At 62.0% G+C, this 18,271-nt stretch overlaps 1 protein-coding gene across 1 annotated transcript; it reads right to left on the bottom strand.

Annotated features, from left to right (window-relative positions):
• Positions 1 to 3,909: 3,909 nt before the first annotated feature.
• On the bottom strand, positions 3,910 to 17,151 carry LOC135823637 (uncharacterized). Its single transcript, XM_065336485.1, has 3 exons — positions 16,436 to 17,151; positions 12,584 to 12,743; positions 3,910 to 3,938 (listed from the first exon to the last, which is right to left on the bottom strand). Exons 1-3 carry the CDS (start codon positions 16,757 to 16,759, stop codon positions 3,910 to 3,912), a joined length of 513 nt encoding a protein of 170 aa, XP_065192557.1. The 5' UTR covers positions 16,760 to 17,151.
• Between the last annotated feature and the right edge of the window lie 1,120 nt (positions 17,152 to 18,271).

Raw genomic sequence — 18,271 nt, 5'->3', positions numbered from 1 at the left:
CTTCGCAAAACGACCTCGGGAAAGAAGAAACCATTGAAATCGCCAACCACTGAATGATGCGCCTTCGAGTGTCAGGACTTCCTGCTGCGTCCAGTTTTGAACTTTTCAGCACGCGGTACACGTGCTTTCACAGTTTTCAGCCTTTTTTTTGCAGTGCAAACTGCAATGAAAAGATCGCCGCACCCCGCCGGACGCGCGTTACGAACTCAACGAAAATTTGTCGCACTAGCCTGGTCGCGCGTTACGCCGCACCCCCCTGCGTTACGCGTTACGCGGCAACATATATTGCCGGTACTACTAGACCTCGACAATAATAATACCGATCGCCCCCCCCCCCCCCGCTACATGTACTTAGTCTTAGATAGACCTTCCAGTGGCCAGGCTTCTGCGTGGAAATACACGTCATGCACTGCTATGCATTGCTGTACTGGCTTTGGGGTTTGGGGTTTCTCGCTGTGACAGACTCAGTGTCGCATAACCATGATATCTAGCTACTTACTACTACTAATGCAGTAGTGCATGTCTTTGCGCAGTCATAATACTAAGTCCTCCGCTGGGGAAACGTTGCAAACTGATCGTCTCGTCGATTAGTGTAGCGCGCTTGCAGGGAACAGCGCGCCGACATTAGCACAATAGCCGTTCAATGGCGGAGAGTTTAGTTGACAGTCACGTCCTCTCTAGTGGTCCTTCCGAAAAGACAGGTGTGGTTCTCTAGACATTCGTTTACGTTGGCAAGAACAAGCCGTTATGATAGACGTAGTTCTAGCATTGCTGGTCAGTGAACGTAACTAACTCCTTATCGCTTAGAATGTTTACCCTGTGAGCAGGCTTGGTGACATCGATTGTCTCCAATATCAGGATTCAGGCACCACTAGTAGATCGATCTACTAGTCGTCCGGGATGGAGCATTCGGAGATGGTGATTATCTGAGTGTTTATGCATTCGGACATCGCAAGTAACGACACTAGACTCGTAAGGTAAGTAACAGTTCAGTGGTGGGTACAATTATGTATAATACATGTACATGTATAACCAAGTCCAAATCCGTTGATCCCCGAGCTGCAGAGAGTGCTCAATGTCAGAGACAGAGCTTAGTGCATAGCAGACTCAGCGGAGGACGGTCAGGTTGGTTGTAACTCTGAGTTTCATGCCGTTAGGCAATCATCAGACAACTGATACTCGGGTCTACCCAACAGTATGCTGTCCCTGCGGGAATTTGCGGAAAAATTTCTTGAAAACTTGCGCAAGAAGTTGCGGCAGAAAACAACAAAAAATGCGGCGAAAAGTGCGGAAAGATGCGGAATTTGTCAGGAATTCGCGGGCTTATTTGCCGAAAATTGCGGATTTGGACCAAATCACGAGGGTGGCAGGCAACAGGCAGGTGTGGGCATGAAAGCCGCGCGGAAAGAGGCAGTGTACAGCAGATGGGTGGAGGTGCCAGGAGGATGGCGGGCAATGGGCCAGTGAGATCGCTAGGGGGTCGTTGGGTGACGGGCAGGCGTGAGCAGAGTGGCATAGCCAACAACAGGCCAAGGCATTGTGTTATTAATAATTGATATTGGGGTGCTCAGGCAAAGTGCAGTGCAGTACTTGGTCAGCTCATTTGATAGGTGTGAAATTTGCGAGGCGGAACTTTTTCTCATGCCTGCATTTCGAGATCATCTCAGACCGCTTGCTGACCGTTACACGGAATGTGCGGGAGAAGAGCCGATCATACATATGTGAGTAAAAAAATGCAATCTATGTACCGCGGAAAAATTCCACATCCTGACTACACCCAAGAAGCTCCTGCTCAAAAATATGTCCATGCGTTTTTAGCCTGCGGATGCACTCATCTGCGGGCACGTTTACAGTTATGAGCCTGTGAGGTCGTACTATCGTACAGTAGTCTTGAACCCTGGTTGTTTGGCCTTTGTCTTTGGGTACTCATTCCAAATCACCACAGTAACGCCGTATACTCACCGAAAACTCCGGGCAGCTCTGGCCGCCACCCGTGGTCCTGTGAACTGCAGCCTCACGTTTCACTTCCTGCGGGCACCTGACAAATGTGGATTTGCCTGTCGTGTGAATCGCCTATAAGGCTTCACTCCCTTCCACCTGTATAGACCCACAGCACACCTCTACCACTAAGATATATGTGATTTCCCACTTACACCTTCTCACCTCATCTCATCACCATCACTCCCTATTATTAGTAAGAACTCATGCCACCACCCGGAGGCTTCCATTCTTTATCCAATGACCATGTTGTTCAGAACAAAGAAATTTCTGGAAAAGTATCGTAAAAATGTCTCATGATCTTTGTTAATCATGTGTACCACTCTTGGTCTAAAAAGAAGAAAAAAAGCTTTTTTTTTGATTATACAGTGAGAGTGGCTAACCATTGGCTTGTCCAAAAACTCCTTTATAGTAATAATAGCTGGTGTAGGGCCAGACAACATCAACATCATCAACAACAACAACAACAAAAACAGCCGAGCGACAACAACAACAACAACAACAACAACAACAACAACAACAACAACAACAACAGATTGTTGGCGTCTGGTTTTTGACGTTGCGGAGGCATTTGACACCATCTGGCATCGCGGGCTCTTGGTCAAGCTACAACATTCGTTTGGGGTAGACAGCTCGCTATCTCTTAAACTGTCAAATCCTATATATAGGATTTTTTGAAAGTTTTCAAATAGTCATGACCGTGCTTGCACCCGGGATAAGTTGTGTGCCTAAATTGTATCGTAACGTGTTAGGGCGGTATCAGTAGTTTTTCTTCAGAAGTTTTCAAGAGTGACAGTATTACCACTTGACTTATCGGGCCGTTTTGGTGAGGACAAGTCAGTTTTTTGTGGGATCCTATAATTATTACCACTTGACTTGTCGCGCCGTTTTGGTGAGGACAAGTCAGTTTTGTGTCGGATCCTATATATAGGATTTGAGTGTTCTGCATCATCCAGAGTGTTGTAATGGATGCAGATGATTATTGATAGGGTGCTTAGAATGCTGAATAAGTACATAGATACCATGCATAGATGTTTGTGATTGATTGGGGAGCACTGCCACAGGTTGGCATATCTAGTGCTTTTAACTGTACTACAGCAGTAGCTTCACCCCGAAAATTGGCCGATCGGCTTGAAATTTGGAGTATTCCTATGGAAGTACAGGGCGCGAAATAACGGTCGGACATCGGACAATTTCCGACCGTTTACGGTCAGTTTCCGGATGTTTTGTACATATCCGGACAAAGTGTCCGCGCACCTTTTTGCAAAGTACAAAAAAGAAAAGGCACTTCAATCCTTTGTCTCATAGTCATTAGTGATGTCGTCTGGCAAGAGAAAGCCAAGCACCGCTGATGTGGGTGCTCCTCTTGGAAAGAAGCCCAGAGGAGTCAAGACGAACACTTGTGACAAGTGGGTCGCCGAGTATGATAGGGAGCTTTCAACTTCTGTTTGGCTGAGCTATGAGCGCAGTCCCTCAGATCGTAGCGTTGTCGAAATTTTGAAGTGTAAGATGTGTTCCCGTTTTGTTGATAAAATTCGCAGCAGCAAGAATTTTTCTGACTCCTTCGTCGTTGGCTCAAGGAACCTGAAAACGTCAGCCTTCAAAGATCATGCTGCTTCTGAAATGCATCGTCGTGATAACATTTCGATGGTATTAATTCTACACTGAACATTGTGTGATTTGATGTGAAAGTTGCATGTCCGGACATGTCCGGCCATTTTTGCAACTGGCAGGACATTGTGTCAGAGCATATTTTAATCCTTAGCGCATGCCCTGGAAGTATATGGAAAACAGTTCCAAACACCTCATGAAACCCATTTCATCAATATGCATAAGTTTTTTAGCGAAATCCTTTAGCCAAAAACCAAATCCTATGTACATATATATTATATAGGATTTGCTGGTGACAGTTTAAGAGATTGTCATGGTTGAAATCTTACCTGAGTGACAGATATCGAAGCCCAAGAGATGAAGGGCAAGAGCACCAGAGCCAGAGCGCCAGAGCCAGAGCGCCAGAGCCAGAGCACAAGCGCCAGAGCCAGAGTGCCAGATAGGGCAGAGCAAAGCGCAAAGCGCCAGAGCCATAGCCAGAGCCCAAGTGCCCCAGTGCAAGTGCCCCAGTGCAAGTGCCCCAGTGCAAGTGCCCCAGTGCAAGTGCCCCAGTGCAAGTGCCCCAGTGCAAGTGCCCCAGTGCAAGTGCCCCAGTGCAAGTGCCCCAGTGCAAGTGCCCCAGTGCAAGAGCCAGAGCGCCAGAGCCAGAGCGCCAGAGCCAGAGCACCAGAGCCAGAGCACCAGAGCCAGAGCCAGATCCAGAGCGCCAGAGCCAGAGCCATAGTGCCAGAGCACTGGAGCCAGAGCCCTGGAGACAGAGTGCCAGAGCCTTAGGGCAAACACAGCCAGAGCCATAGTGCCAGAGCCAGAGCAGGGGCAGAGCCAGAGCAGCAGAGCCAGAGCAGCAGAGCCAGAGCTGCAGAGCCAGAGTGGCAGAGCCAGAGCAGCACAGCCAGAGTGCCAGAGCCAGACCAGGGGCAGAGCTGCAGAGCTGCAGAGCTGCAGAGCTGCAGAGCTGCAGAGCTGCAGAGCTGCAGAGCTGCAGAGCTGCAGAGCCAGAGCAGAGGAGCCAGAGCGGCAGAGCCAGAGCGGCAGAGCCAGAGCGGCAGAGCCAGAGCGGCAGAGCCAGAGCGGCAGAGCCAGAGCGGCAGAGCAGCCAGAGCGGCAGAGCAGCCAGAGCAGCAGAGCAGCCAGAGCGGCAGAGCAGCCAGAGCGGCAGAGCAGCCAGAGGGGCAGAGCAGCCAGAGCGGCAGACCAGCCAGAGCGGCAGAGCAGCCAGAGCGGCAGAGCAGCCAGAGCGGCAGAGCAGCCAGAGCGGCAGAGCAGCCAGAGCGGCAGAGCAGCCAGAGCGGCAGAGCAGCCAGAGCGGCAGAGCAGCCAGAGCGGCAGAGCAGCCAGAGCGGCAGAGCAGCCAGAGCGGCAGAGCAGCCAGAGCGGCAGAGCAGCCAGAGCGGCAGAGCAGCCAGAGCGGCAGAGCAGCCAGAGCGGCAGAGCAGCCAGAGCGGCAGAGCAGCCAGAGCGGCAGAGCAGCCAGAGCGGCAGAGCAGCCAGAGCGGCAGAGCAGCCAGAGCGGCAGAGCAGCCAGAGCGGCAGAGCAGCCAGAGCGGCAGAGCAGCCAGAGCGGCAGAGCAGCCAGAGCGGCAGAGCAGCCAGAGCGGCAGAGCAGCCAGAGCGGCAGAGCAGCCAGAGCGGCAGAGCAGCCAGAGCGGCAGAGCAGCCAGAGCGGCAGAGCAGCCAGAGCGGCAGAGCAGCCAGAGCGGCAGAGCAGCCAGAGCGGCAGAGCAGCCAGAGCGGCAGAGCAGCCAGAGCGGCAGAGCAGCCAGAGCGGCAGAGCAGCCAGAGCGGCAGAGCAGCCAGAGCGGCAGAGCAGCCAGAGCGGCAGAGCAGCCAGAGCGGCAGAGCAGCCAGAGCGGCAGAGCAGCCAGAGCGGCAGAGCAGCCAGAGCGGCAGAGCAGCCAGAGCGGCAGAGCAGCCAGAGCGGCAGAGCAGCCAGAGCGGCAGAGCAGCCAGAGCGGCAGAGCAGCCAGAGCGGCAGAGCAGCCAGAGCGGCAGAGCAGCCAGAGCGGCAGAGCAGCCAGAGCGGCAGAGCAGCCAGAGCGGCAGAGCAGCCAGAGCGGCAGAGCAGCCAGAGCGGCAGAGCAGCCAGAGCGGCAGAGCAGCCAGAGCGGCAGAGCAGCCAGAGCGGCAGAGCAGCCAGAGCGGCAGAGCAGCCAGAGCGGCAGAGCAGCCAGAGCGGCAGAGCAGCCAGAGCGGCAGAGCAGCCAGAGCGGCAGAGCAGCCAGAGCGGCAGAGCAGCCAGAGCGGCAGAGCAGCCAGAGCGGCAGAGCAGCCAGAGCGGCAGAGCAGCCAGAGCGGCAGAGCAGCCAGAGCGGCAGAGCAGCCAGAGCGGCAGAGCAGCCAGAGCGGCAGAGCAGCCAGAGCGGCAGAGCAGCCAGAGCGGCAGAGCAGCCAGAGCGGCAGAGCAGCCAGAGCGGCAGAGCAGCCAGAGCGGCAGAGCAGCCAGAGCGGCAGAGCAGCCAGAGCGGCAGAGCAGCCAGAGCGGCAGAGCAGCCAGAGCGGCAGAGCAGCCAGAGCGGCAGAGCAGCCAGAGCGGCAGAGCAGCCAGAGCGGCAGAGCAGCCAGAGCGGCAGTGCAGCCAGAGCGGCAGAGCAGCCAGAGCGGCAGAGCAGCCAGAGCGGCAGAGCAGCCAGAGCGGCAGAGCAGCCAGAGCGGCAGAGCAGCCAGAGCGGCAGAGCAGCCAGAGCGGCAGAGCAGCCAGAGCGGCAGAGCAGCCAGAGCGGCAGAGCAGCCAGAGCGGCAGAGCAGCCAGAGCGGCAGAGCAGCCAGAGCGGCAGAGCAGCCAGAGCGGCAGAGCAGCCAGAGCGGCAGAGCAGCCAGAGCGGCAGAGCAGCCAGAGCGGCAGAGCAGCCAGAGCGGCAGAGCAGCCAGAGCGGCAGAGCAGCCAGAGCCGCAGAGCAGCCAGAGCCGCAGAGCAGCCAGAGCCGCAGAGCAGCCAGAGCCGCACAGCAGCCAGAGCCGCACAGCAGCCAGAGCCGCACAGCAGCCAGAGCCGCACAGCAGCCAGAGCCGCACAGCAGCCAGAGCCGCACAGCAGCCAGAGCCGCACAGCAGCCAGAGCCGCACAGCAGCCAGAGCCGCACAGCAGCCAGAGCCGCACAGCAGCCAGAGCCGCACAGCAGCCAGAGCCGCACAGCAGCCAGAGCCGCACAGCAGCCAGAGCCGCACAGCAGCCAGAGCCGCACAGCAGCCAGAGCCGCACAGCAGCCAGAGCCGCACAGCAGCCAGAGCCGCACAGCAGCCAGAGCCGCACAGCAGCCAGAGCCGCACAGCAGCCAGAGCCGCACAGCAGCCAGAGCCGCACAGCAGCCAGAGCCGCACAGCAGCCAGAGCCGCACAGCAGCCAGAGCCGCACAGCAGCCAGAGCCGCACAGCAGCCAGAGCCGCACAGCAGCCAGAGCCGCACAGCAGCCAGAGCCGCACAGCAGCCAGAGCCGCACAGCAGCCAGAGCCGCACAGCAGCCAGAGCCGCACAGCAGCCAGAGCCGCAGAGCAGCCAGAGCCGCAGAGCAGCCAGAGCCGCAGAGCAGCCAGAGCCGCAGAGCAGCCAGAGCCGCAGAGCAGCCAGAGCCGCAGAGCAGCCAGAGCCGCACAGCAGCCAGAGCCGCACAGCAGCCAGAGCCGCACAGCAGCCAGAGCCGCACAGCAGCCAGAGCCGCACAGCAGCCAGAGCCGCACAGCAGCCAGAGCCGCACAGCAGCCAGAGCCGCACAGCAGCCAGAGCCGCACAGCAGCCAGAGCCGCACAGCAGCCAGAGCCGCACAGCAGCCAGAGCCGCACAGCAGCCAGAGCCGCACAGCAGCCAGAGCCGCACAGCAGCCAGAGCCGCAGAGCAGCCAGAGCCGCAGAGCAGCCAGAGCCGCACAGCAGCCAGAGCCGCACAGCAGCCAGAGCCGCACAGCAGCCAGAGCCGCACAGCAGCCAGAGCCGCAGAGCACTGCAGAGCCGCAGAGCACTGCAGAGCCGCACAGCAGCCAGAGCCGCACAGCAGCCAGAGCCGCACAGCAGCCAGAGCCGCACAGCAGCCAGAGCCGCACAGCAGCCAGAGCCGCACAGCAGCCAGAGCCGCACAGCAGCCAGAGCCGCACAGCAGCCAGAGCCGCACAGCAGCCAGAGCCGCACAGCAGCCAGAGCCGCACAGCAGCCAGAGCCGCACAGCAGCCAGAGCCGCACAGCAGCCAGAGCCGCACAGCAGCCAGAGCCGCACAGCAGCCAGAGCCGCACAGCAGCCAGAGCCGCACAGCAGCCAGAGCCGCACAGCAGCCAGAGCCGCACAGCAGCCAGAGCCGCACAGCAGCCAGAGCCGCACAGCAGCCAGAGCCGCACAGCAGCCAGAGCCGCACAGCAGCCAGAGCCGCACAGCAGCCAGAGCCGCACAGCAGCCAGAGCCGCACAGCAGCCAGAGCCGCACAGCAGCCAGAGCCGCACAGCAGCCAGAGCCGCACAGCAGCCAGAGCCGCACAGCAGCCAGAGCCGCACAGCAGCCAGAGCCGCACAGCAGCCAGAGCCGCACAGCAGCCAGAGCCGCACAGCAGCCAGAGCCGCACAGCAGCCAGAGCCGCACAGCAGCCAGAGCCGCACAGCAGCCAGAGCCGCACAGCAGCCAGAGCCGCACAGCAGCCAGAGCCGCACAGCAGCCAGAGCCGCAGGCAGCCAGGCCCGCAGAGCACTGCAGAGCGGCAGAGCCGCAGAGCGGCAGAGCCGCAGAGCGGAGCCGCAGAGCCGCAGAGCGGCAGGGCCGCAGAGCGGCAGGGCCGCAGAGCGGCAGGGCCGCAGGGCGGCAGGGCCGCAGGGCGGCAGAGCGGCAGGGCCGCAGAGCGGCAGAGCGGCAGAGCGGCAGAGCGGCAGAGCTGCAGAGCTGCAGAGCTTCAGAGCTGCAGAGCTGCAGAGCGGCAGAGGTGCAGAGCGGCAGAGCTGCAGAGCGGCAGAGCTGCAGAGCGGCAGAGCTGCAGAGCGGCAGAGCTGCAGAGCGGCAGAGCTGCAGAGCAGCAGAGCTGCAGAGCTGCAGAGCGGCAGAGCTGCAGAGCTGCAGAGCGGCAGAGCTGCAGAGCGGCAGAGCGGCAGAGCTGCAGAGCTGCAGAGCTGCAGAGCGGCAGAGCGGCAGAGCTGCAGAGCGGCAGAGCTGCAGAGCTGCAGAGCTGCAGAGCTGCAGAGCTGCAGAGCTGCAGAGCGGCAGAGCCAGAGCGGCAGAGCCAGAGCCGCAGAGCCAGAGCCGCAGAGCCAGAGCCGCAGAGCCAGAGCCGCAGAGCCAGAGCCGCAGAGCCAGAGCCGCAGAGCCAGAGCCGCAGAGCCAGAGCGGCAGAGCCAGAGCCAGATCCAGAGCGCCAGAGCCAGAGCCATATAGCCAGAGCACTGGAGCCAGAGCCCTGGAGACAGAGTGCCAGAGCCTGAGGGCAAACACAGCCAGAGCCATAGTGCCAGAGCCAGAGCAGGGGCAGAGCCAGAGCAGCAGAGCCAGAGCAGTAGAGCCAGAGCTGCAGAGCCAGAGTGGCAGAGCCAGAGCAGCACAGCCAGAGTGCCAGAGCCAGACCAGGGGCAGAGCCAGAGCCAGAGCCGCAGAGCCAGAGCCGCAGAGCCAGAGCCAGAGCCCCAGAGCCAGAGCCAGAGCCAGAGCAGCAGAGACAGAGCAGCAGAGCCAGAGCTGCAGAGCCAGAGGGCAGAGCCTGAGCGGCAGAGCCAGAGCGGCAGAGCCAGAGGGGGGGGGGGGAGCAAGAGCGGCGGAGCCAGAGCGGCGGAGCCAGAGCAGGGGAGCCAGAGCGGCGGAGCCAGAGCGGCGGAGCCAGAGCGGCGGAGCCAGAGCGGCGGAGCCAGAGCGGCAGAGCCAGAGCGGCAGAGCCAGAGCGGCAGAGCCAGAGGGGCAGAGCCAGAGGGGCAGAGCCAGAGGGGCAGAGCCAGAGGGGCAGAGCCAGAGCGGCAGAGCCAGAGGGGCAGAGCCAGAGCGGCAGAGCCAGAGCGGCAGAGCGGCAGAGGCAGAGCGGCAGAGCCAGAGCGGCAGAGCCAGAGCGGCAGAGCCAGAGCGGCAGAGCCAGAGCGGCAGAGCCAGAGCGGCAGAGCCAGAGCGGCAGAGCCAGAGCGGCAGAGCCAGAGCGGCAGAGCCAGAGCGGCAGAGCCAGAGCGGCAGAGCCAGAGCGGCAGAGCCAGAGCGGCAGAGCCAGAGCGGCAGAGCCAGAGCGGCAGAGCCAGAGCGGCAGAGCCAGAGCCGCAGAGGCAGAGCAGCAGAGGCACTCTGGCGCTCTGGCTCTCCCACTCTGGATCTGGAGCTATGGCTCTGGCACTTTAGCTCTGGCACTATGGATCTGGCTCTGTTTGGGCTCAGACTCTGGCTCAGGTGCTCTGGCTCTTGCGCTCTGGCTCTTGCGCTCTGGCTCAGGCGCTCTGGCTCTTGCGCTCTGGCTCTTGCGCTCCAGCTCTTGCACTCTGGCTATGGCTCTGGCGCTTTGCTCTGGCCAATCTGGGGCTCTGGCTCTGGCACTCTGGCTTTGGCGCTCCTGCTCTGGCTCTCCAGCTCTGGCACTCTTGCTCTGGCGCTCTGGCCCTGCTGCTCTGGGCCTGACGCTCTGGCTCTGCCGCTCTGGCTCTGCCGCTCTGGATCTGCCGCTCTGGATATGCCGCTCTGGATCTGCTGCTCTGGATCTGCCGCTCGAGCTCTGCTGCTCTGGCTCTCGTGCTATGGCTTTGCCACTCTAGCTTTGCCACTCTGGATCTGGCTCTGCTGCTCTGGCTCTGGTGCTCTGGCGCTCTGGATCTGGCTCTGGCGCTGGCGCTTTGGCTCTGGCTCTGGCGCTATAGCTCTGGTGCTGGCGCTCTGGGCTCTGGTGCTCTGGCTCTGGAGCTCCAACTTAGGCTCTCTGCTGCTTTGGCTCTGGCGCTATGGCTCCCTGTCTCTGGCTCTGGCGCTCTGGCTCTCTGCCTCCTGGTGCTATGGCTCTGGCACTCTGGCGCTCTGGCTCTGGCTCTGGCGCTCTAGCTCTGGCGCTCTAGCTCTGGGGCTGACTCTTGTGTTCCAAGCCCTGGGTCTGATTCTTGCGCTCTGGCTCTGGTGCTCTGGCTCTGGTGCTCCAGCTCTGGCGCTCTGGCTCCGGCGCTCTGGCTCCAGCGCTCTGGCTCCAGTGCTATGGCTCTGGCGCTCTGGCTCTGTTTGAGCTCTGGCTCTGGCATTCTGGCTCTGGCACTAAGGCTCTGGCACTAAGGCTCTGGCGCTCTGGCGCTCTTCCTCTGGCGCTCGCATCTGGCGCTCTGGCTTAGGCTCTCTGGCTCTGGCTCTGGCTCTTGTGCTACGACTCTGGCGCTCTGGGTCAGGTGCTCTGGCTTTGGCGCTCCGGCTCTTCTGCTCTGGCTCTTCTGCTCTGGCTCTGCTGCTCTGGCTCTGCTGCTCTGGCTCTGCTGCTCTGGCTCTGCTGCTCTGGCTCTGCTGCTCTGGCTCTGCAGCTCTGGCTCTGCGGCTCTGGCTCTGCTGCTCTGGCTCTGCCGCTCTGGCTCCGCTGCTCTGGCACTTTAGGTCTGGCACTATGGCTCTGGCTCTGTTTTCGCTCTGGTGCTCTGGCTCTGGCTCTGGCGCTCTGGCTCTGGCGCTCTGGCTCTGGCGCTCTGGCTCTGGCGCTCTGGCTCTGGAGCTCTGGCTCCAGTGCTCTGGCTCCAGCGCTCTGGCCTCCATGCTCTGGCTCCTGTGCTCTGGCTCTGTTTGCGCTCAGGCTCTCTGGTCTCTGGTCTCTGGTAGGCTTGTACTCTAGCTCTGGCTCTTGATCTGGGGTTCTGGCTCTGGCAATCTGGCTCTAGCACTGGCGCTATGGCTTTGGCGCTCTGGCTCTGTTTGAGCTCTGGCATTCTGGCTCTGGCGCTCTGGCTCTGGCGCTCTTCCTCTGGCGCTCTGCATCTGGCGCTCTGGTTCTGGAGCTCCAGCTTAGGCTCTCTGCTGCCACTCTGGCTCTGCCGCTCTGGCTCTGCCGCTCTGACTCTCCAGCTCTGGCGCTATGGCGCAGGGGCTGTGGATATGAATCTGGCGCTCTGGCTCTGTTTGAGCCCTGGCTCTGGCTCTGGCGCTCTTCCTCTGGCGCTCTGCATCTGGCGCTCTGGTTCAGGAGCTCCAGCTTAGGCTCTCTGGCTCTGGCGCTCTGGCTTTGGTGCTCTGGCTCTGGCACTGGCACTTTGGCAATGGGGCTTTGGCTCTATGCCTCTGCAACTCTGGCTCTGCTGCTCTGGCTCTCCAGCTCTGCTGCTCTGGCTCTGCTGCTCTGGCTCTGCCACTCTGGCTCTGCTGCTCTGGCTCTGCTGCTCTGGCTCTGCTGCTCTGGCTCTGCTGCTCTGGCTCTGGGGCTCTGGCTCTGCTGCTCTGGCTCTGGGGCTCTGGCTCTGGCGCTCTGGCTCTGGCGCTCTGGCTCTGCTGCTCTGGGTCTGCTGCTCTGGGTCTGTGGCTCTGGCTTTGCCCCTCTGGGTCTGCTGCTCTGGCTATGCCCCTCTGGCTCTGCTGCTCTGGCTCTGCGGCTCTGGCTCTGCTGCTCTGGCTCTGCAGCTCTGGCTCTGTGGCTCTGGCTTTGCTGCTCTGGCTCTGCCGCTCTGGCTCTGCTGCTCTGGCACTTTAGCTCTTTGGCTCTGCCGGTCTTGCTATGCTGCTCTGGCTATGCTGCTCTGGCTATGCTGCTCTGGCTCTGCAGCTCTGGCTCTGGGGCTCTGGCTCTGCTGCTCCGGCTCTGCTGCTCTGGCTCTGCCGCTCTGGCACTATGGCTCTGGCGCTCTGGCTCTGGCTCTGTTTTCGCTCTGGCGCTCTGGCTCTGTTTTCGCTCTGGCGCTCTGGCTCTGGCTCTGGCGCTCTGGCTCCAGCAATCTGGCTGCAGGGCTCTGGCTCCCATGCTCTGGCTCTGGCGCTCTGGCTCTGGCGCTCTGGCTCCAGTGCTCTGGCTCTGCTGTTCTGGCTCTGCTGTTCTGGCTCTGCAGCTCTGGCTCTGGCTCTGCTGCTCTGGCTCTGCCGCTCTGGCTCTACTGCTCTGGCACTTTAGCTCTGGCACTATGGCTCTGGCTCTGGCGCTCTGGCTCTGTTTTCGCTCTGGCGCTCTGGCTCTGTTTTCGCTCTGGCTCTGGCTCTGGCGCTCTGGCTCTGGCTCTCTGGCTCTGGCGCTCTGGCTCTGGCGCTCTGGCTCTGGCGCTCTGGCTCTGGTGCTCTGGCTCTGGTGCTCTGGCTGCGGCGCTCTGGCTCCTGGGCTCCGGCTCCTGGGCTCTGGCTCCAGTGCTCTGGCTCTGGCGCTCTGGCTCTGGCGCTCTGGCTCTGGCGCTCTGGCTCCTGGGCTCTGGCTCCAGGGCTCTGGCTCTGGCGCTCTGGCTCCAGCGCTCTGGCCTCCATGCTCTGGCTCCTGTGCTCTGGCTCTGTTTGTGCTCAGGCTCTGGTACTCTAGCTCTGGCTCTGGCGCTCTGGCTCTGGATCTGGGGTTCTGGCTCTGGCAATCTGGCTCTAGCGCTGGCGCTATGGCTCTGGCGCTCTGGCTCTGGCGCTCTGGCTCTGTTTGAGCTCTGGCATTCTGGCTCTGGCGCTAAGGCTCTGGCTCTGGCGCTCTGGCTCTGGCGCTCTTCCTCTGGCGCTCTGCATCTGGCGCTCTGGTTCGGGAGCTCCAGCTTAGGCTCTCTGCTGCCACTCTGGCTCTGCTGGTCTGGCTCTGCCGCTCTGACTCTCCAGCTCTGGCGCTATGGGGGGGGGGGGGGGCTATGAATCTGGCGCTCTGGCTCTGTTTGAGCCCTGGCTCTGGCTCTGGCGCTCTGGCTCTGGCGCTCTTCCTCTGGCGCTCTGCATCTGGCGCTCTGGTTCAGGAGCTCCAGCTTAGGCTCTCTGGCTCTGGCACCCTGGTTCTGTCGCTCTGGCTTTGGTGCTCTGGCTCTGGCACTGGCACTTTGGCAAAGCGGCTTTGGCTCTATGCCTCTGCCACTCTGGCTCTGCTGCTCTGGCTCTCCAGCTCTGCTGCTCTGGCTCTGCTGCTCTGGCTCTGCCACTCTGGCTCTGCTGCTCTGGCTCTGCTGCTCTGGCTCTGCTGCTCTGGCTCTGGCTCTGCCGCTCTGGCTCTGGCTCTGGCTCTGGCTCTGGCTCTGCGGCTCTGGCTCTGGCTCTGCGGCTCTGGCGCTCTGGCTCTGGCGCTCTGGCTCTGGCGCTCTGGCTCTGCTGCTCTGGGTCTGCTGCTCTGGGTCTGTGGCTCTGGCTTTGCCCCTCTGGCTCTGCTGCTCTAGCTCTGCCGCTCTGGCTCTGCTGCTCTGGCTCTGCTGCTCTGGGTCTGTGGCTCTGGCTTTGCCCCTCTGGCTCTGCTGCTCTAGCTCTGCCGCTCTGGCTCTGCTGCTCTGGCTCTGCCGCTCTGGCTCTGCTGCTCTGGCTCTGCCGCTCTGGCTCTGCTGCTCTGGCTCTGCAGCTCTGGCTCTGCGGCTCTGGCTCTGCTGCTCTGGCTCTGCCGCTCTGGCTCTGCTGCTCTGGCACTTTAGCTCTTTGGCTCTGCTGCTCTGGCTATGCTGCTCTGGCTCTGCAGCTCTGGCTCTGCGGCTCTTGCTCTGCTGCTCTGGCTCTGCCGCTCTGGCTCTGCTGCTCTGGCACTATGGCTCTGGCGCTCTGGCTCTGTTTTCGCTCTGGCTCTGGCTCTGGCGCTCTGGCTCTGGCGCTCTGGCGCTCTGGCTTTGGCGCTCTGGCTCCCGCACTATGGCTCTGGCTCTGTTTGCGCTCAGACTCTGGCTCCGGCGCTCTGGCTCTTGCGCTCTGGCTCTTGCGCTTTGGCTCTTGCGCTCTGGCTCTTGCGCTCTGGCTTTGGCTCTGGCTCTTGCGCTCTAGCTATGGCTCTGGCGCTTTGCTCTGGCCGATCTGGCGCAGAGCTGCAGAGCCAGAGCGGCAGAGCCAGAGCGGCAGAGCCAGAGCGGCAGAGCCAGAGCGGCAGAGCCAGAGCGGTAGAGCCAGAGCACCAGAGCCAGATCACCAGAGCCAGAGCCAGAGCCAGAGCCAGAGCCAGATCCAGAACGCCAGAGCCAGAGAGCCAGCGCCAGAGCCAGAGCACCAGAGCCATTGTGCCAGAGCCAGAGTGGCAGAGCCATAGCAGCAGAGCCAGAGCCACAGAGCCAGAGCAGCAGAGCCAGAGCGGCAAGGCCAGAGCGGGAGGGCTAGAGCTGCAGGGCAAGAGCGACAGGGCCAGAGCAGCAGGGCCAGAGGTGCAGAGCCGCAGAGCCCAGGCGGCAGAGCCAGAGCGGCAGAGCCAGAGCGGCAGAGCCAGAGCGGCAGAGCCAGAGAGGCAGAGCCAGAGAGGCAGAGCCAGAGAGGCAGAGCCAGAGCGGCAGAGCCAGAGCGGCAGAGCCAGAGCGGCAGAGCCAGAGCGGCAGAGCCAGAGCGGCAGAGCCAGAGCGGCAGAGCCAGAGCGGCAGAGCCAGAGCGGCAGAGCCAGAGCGGCAGAGCCAGAGCAGAGCTGCAGAGCCAGAGCGGCAGAGCCAGAGCGGCAGAGCCAGAGCGGCAGAGCCAGAGCGGCAGAGCCAGAGCGGCAGAGCCAGAGCGGCAGAGACAGAGCGGCAGAGACAGAGCGGCAGAGCCAGAGCGGCAGAGCCAGAGCGGCAGAGCCAGAGCGGCAGAGCCAGAGCCGCAGAGCCAGAGCCGCAGAGCCAGAGCGGCAGAGGCAGAGTGGCAGAGGCACTCTGGCGCTCTGGCTCTCCCACTCTGGATCTGGAGCTATGGCTCTGGCACTTAAGCTCTGGCACTATGGATCTGGCTCTGTTTGGGCTCAGACTCTGGCTCAGGCGCTCTGGCTCTTGCGCTCTGGCTCTTGCGCTCTGGCTCTTGCGCTCTGGCTCTTGCGCTCCAGCTCTTGCACTCCAGCTCCTGCGCTCTGACTCTTGCACTCTGGCTATGGCTCTGGCGCTTTGCTCTGGCCAATCTGGCGCTCTGGCTCTGGCACTATGGCTTTGGCGCTCCTGCTCTGGCGCTCCAGCTCTGGCACTCTTGCTCTGGCGCTCTGGCCCTGCCGCTCTGGATATGCCGCTCTGGATCTGCCGCTCTGGATCTGCCGCTCGAGCTCTGCTGCTCTGGCTCTCGTGCTATGGCTTTGCCACTCTAGCTTTGCCACTCTAGCTCTGGATCTGGCTCTGCTGCTCTGGCTCTGGTGCTCTGGCGCTCTGGATCTGGCTCTGGCGCTGGCGCTTTGGCTCTGGGTCTGGCGCTATAGCTCAGGTGCTGGCGCTCTGGGCTCTGGTGCTCTGGCTCTGGAGCTCCAACTTAGGCTCTCTGCTGCTTTGGCTCTGGCGCTATGGCTCTCTGTCTCTGGCTCTGGCGCTCTGGCTCGCTGCCTCTGGTGCTATGGCTCTGGCACTCTGGCGCTCTGGCTCTGGCTCTGGCGCTCTGGCGCTCTAGCTCTGGCGCTCTAGCTCTGGGGCTGACTCTTGCGTTCCAAGCTCTGGGGCTGACTCTTGCGCTCTGGCTCTGGTGCTCTGGCTCTGGTGCTCCAGCTCTGGCGCTCTGGCTCCGGCGCTCTGGCTCCAGCGCTCTGGCTCCAGTGCTATGGCTCTGTGTTTGAGCTCTGGCTCTGGCATTCTGGCTCTGGCACTAAGGCTCTGGCGCTCTGGCGCTCGCATCTGGCGCTCTGGCTTAGGCTCTCTGGCTCTGGCTCTTGTGCTACGACTCTGGCGCTCTGGGTCAGGTGCTCTGGCTTTGGCGCTCTGGCTCTTCTGCTCTGGCTCTTCTGCTCTGGCTCTGCTGCTCTGGCTCTGCTGCTCTGGCTCTGCTGCTCTGGCTCTGCTGCTCTGGCTCTGCTGCTCTGGCTCTGCAGCTCTGGCTCTGGGGCTCTGGCTCTGCTGCTCTGGCTCTGCCGCTCTGGCTCCGCTGCTCTGGCACTTTAGGTCTGGCACTATGGCTCTGGCTCTGTTTTGGCTCTGGCTCTGTTTTCGCTCTGGTGCTCTGGCTCTGGCTCTGGCTCTCTGGCTCTGGTGCTCTGGCTCTGGCGCCCTGGCTCTGGCGCTCTGGCTCCAGTGCTCTGGCTCCAGCGCTCTGCCCTCCATGCTCTGGCTCCTGTGCTCTGGCTCCAGCGCTCTGGCTCTGTTTGCGCTCAGGCTCTGGTACTCTAGCTCTGGCTCTGGATCTGGGGTTCTGGCTCTGGCAATCTGGCTCTAGCGCTGGCGCTATGGCTCTGGCGCTCTGGCTCTGTTTGAGCTCTGGCATTCTGGCTCTGGCGCTCTGGCTCTGGCGCTCTTCCTCTGGCGCTTTGCATCTGGCGCTCTGGTTCGGGAGCTCCAGCTTAGGCTCTCTGCTGCCACTCTGGCTCTGCCGCTCTGGCTCTGCCGCTCTGACTCTCCAGCTCTGGCGCTATGGCGCAGGGGCTGGCGGGGCTGGCGTTATGAATCTGGCGCTCTGGCTCTGTTTGAGCCCTGGCTCTGCTCTGGCTCCAGTGCTCTGGCTCTGCTGTTCTGACTCAGCAGCTCTGGCTCTGGCTCTGCTGCTCTGGCTCTGCCGCTCTGGCACTTTAGCTCTGGCACTATGGCTCTGGCTCTGGCGCTCTGGCTCTGTTTTGGCTCTGGCGCTCTGGCTCTGGCGCTCTGGCTCTGGCTCTGGCGCTCTGGCTAGGGCGCTCTGGCTAGGGCGCTCTGGCTGCGGCTGGCTCCTGGGCTCTGGCTCCTGCGCTCTGGCTCTGGCGCTCTGGCTCCAGGGCTCTGCTTCTGTGCTCTGGCTCTGGCGCTCTGGCTCTGTCTGCGCTCAGGCTCTGGTACTCTAGCTCTGGCTCTGGCGCTCTGGCTCTGGATCTGGGGTTCTGGCTCTGGCAATCTGGCTCTAGCCCTGGCGCTATGGCTCTGGCGCTCTGGCTCTGTTTGAGCTCTGGCATTCTGCCTCTGGCGCTAAGGCTCTGGCGCTCTGGCTCTGGCGCTCTGGCTCTGGCGCTCTTCCTCTGGCGCTCTGCATCTGGCGCTCTGGTTCGGGAGCTCCACCTTAGGCTTTTGCTGCCACTCTGGCTCTGCCGCTCTGGCTCTGCCGCTCTGACTCTCCAGCTCTGGCGCTATTGCGCAGGGGCTGTCGCTATGAATCTGGCTCTGTTTGAGCCCTGGCTCTGGCGCTCTGGCTCTGGCGCTCTTCCTCTGGCGCTCTGCATCTGGCGCTCTGGTTCAGGAGCTCCAGCTTAGGCTCTCTGCCTCTGGCACCCTGGTTCTGTCGCTCTGGCTTTGGTGCTCTGGCTTTGATGCTCTGGTTCTGGCACTGGCACTTTGGCAATGCGGCCTTGGCTCTATGCCTCTGCCACTCTGGCTCTGCTGCTCTGGCTCTCCAGCTCTGCTGCTCTGGCTCTGCTGCTCTGGCTCTGCCACTCTGGCTCTGCTGCTCTGGCTCTGCTGCTCTGGCTCTGGCTCTGCTGCTCTGGCTCTGGCGCTCTGGCTCTGGCGCTCTGGCTCTGGCGCTCAGCTCTGCTGCTCTGGGTCTGCTGCTCTGGGTCTGCTGCTCTGGGTCTGTGGCTCTGGCTTTGCCCCTCTGGCTCTGCTGCTCTAGCTCTGCCGCTCTGGCTCTGCTGCTCTGGCTCTGCTGCTCTGGGTCTGTGGCTCTGGCTTTGCCCCTCTGGCTCTGCTGCTCTAGCTCTGCCGCTCTGGCTCTGCTGCTCTGGCTCTGCCGCTCTGGCTCTGCTGCTCTGGCTCTGCCGCTCTGGCTCTGCTGCTCTGGCTCTGCAGCTCTGGCTCTGCGGCTCTGGCTCTG

The sequence above is a fragment of the Sycon ciliatum genome, chromosome 8, assembly GCF_964019385.1.
Source record: "Sycon ciliatum chromosome 8, ocSycCili1.1, whole genome shotgun sequence".
Classification (NCBI taxonomy): domain Eukaryota; kingdom Metazoa; phylum Porifera; class Calcarea; order Leucosolenida; family Sycettidae; genus Sycon; species Sycon ciliatum.
Note: the sequence above shows the minus strand (reverse complement) of the source record. Positions and strands in the feature narration are given on the sequence as shown.

Coding starts and splice junctions, on each gene's coding strand:
- LOC135823637 (XM_065336485.1), bottom strand. CDS start 16,759: ATGCCAGAGCTCAAACAGAGCCAGAGCGCCAGAGCCATAGCGCCAGCG. Junction 12,744..16,435: donor GCCATAGTGCCAGACCTAAA/GTGCCAGAGCAG, acceptor AGAGCCAGAGCG/CCAGAGCCAGAGCGCCAGAG. Junction 3,939..12,583: donor AGAGCTAAAGTGCCAGAGCA/GTAGAGCCAGAG, acceptor TCTGTCACTCAG/GTAAGATTTCAACCATGACA.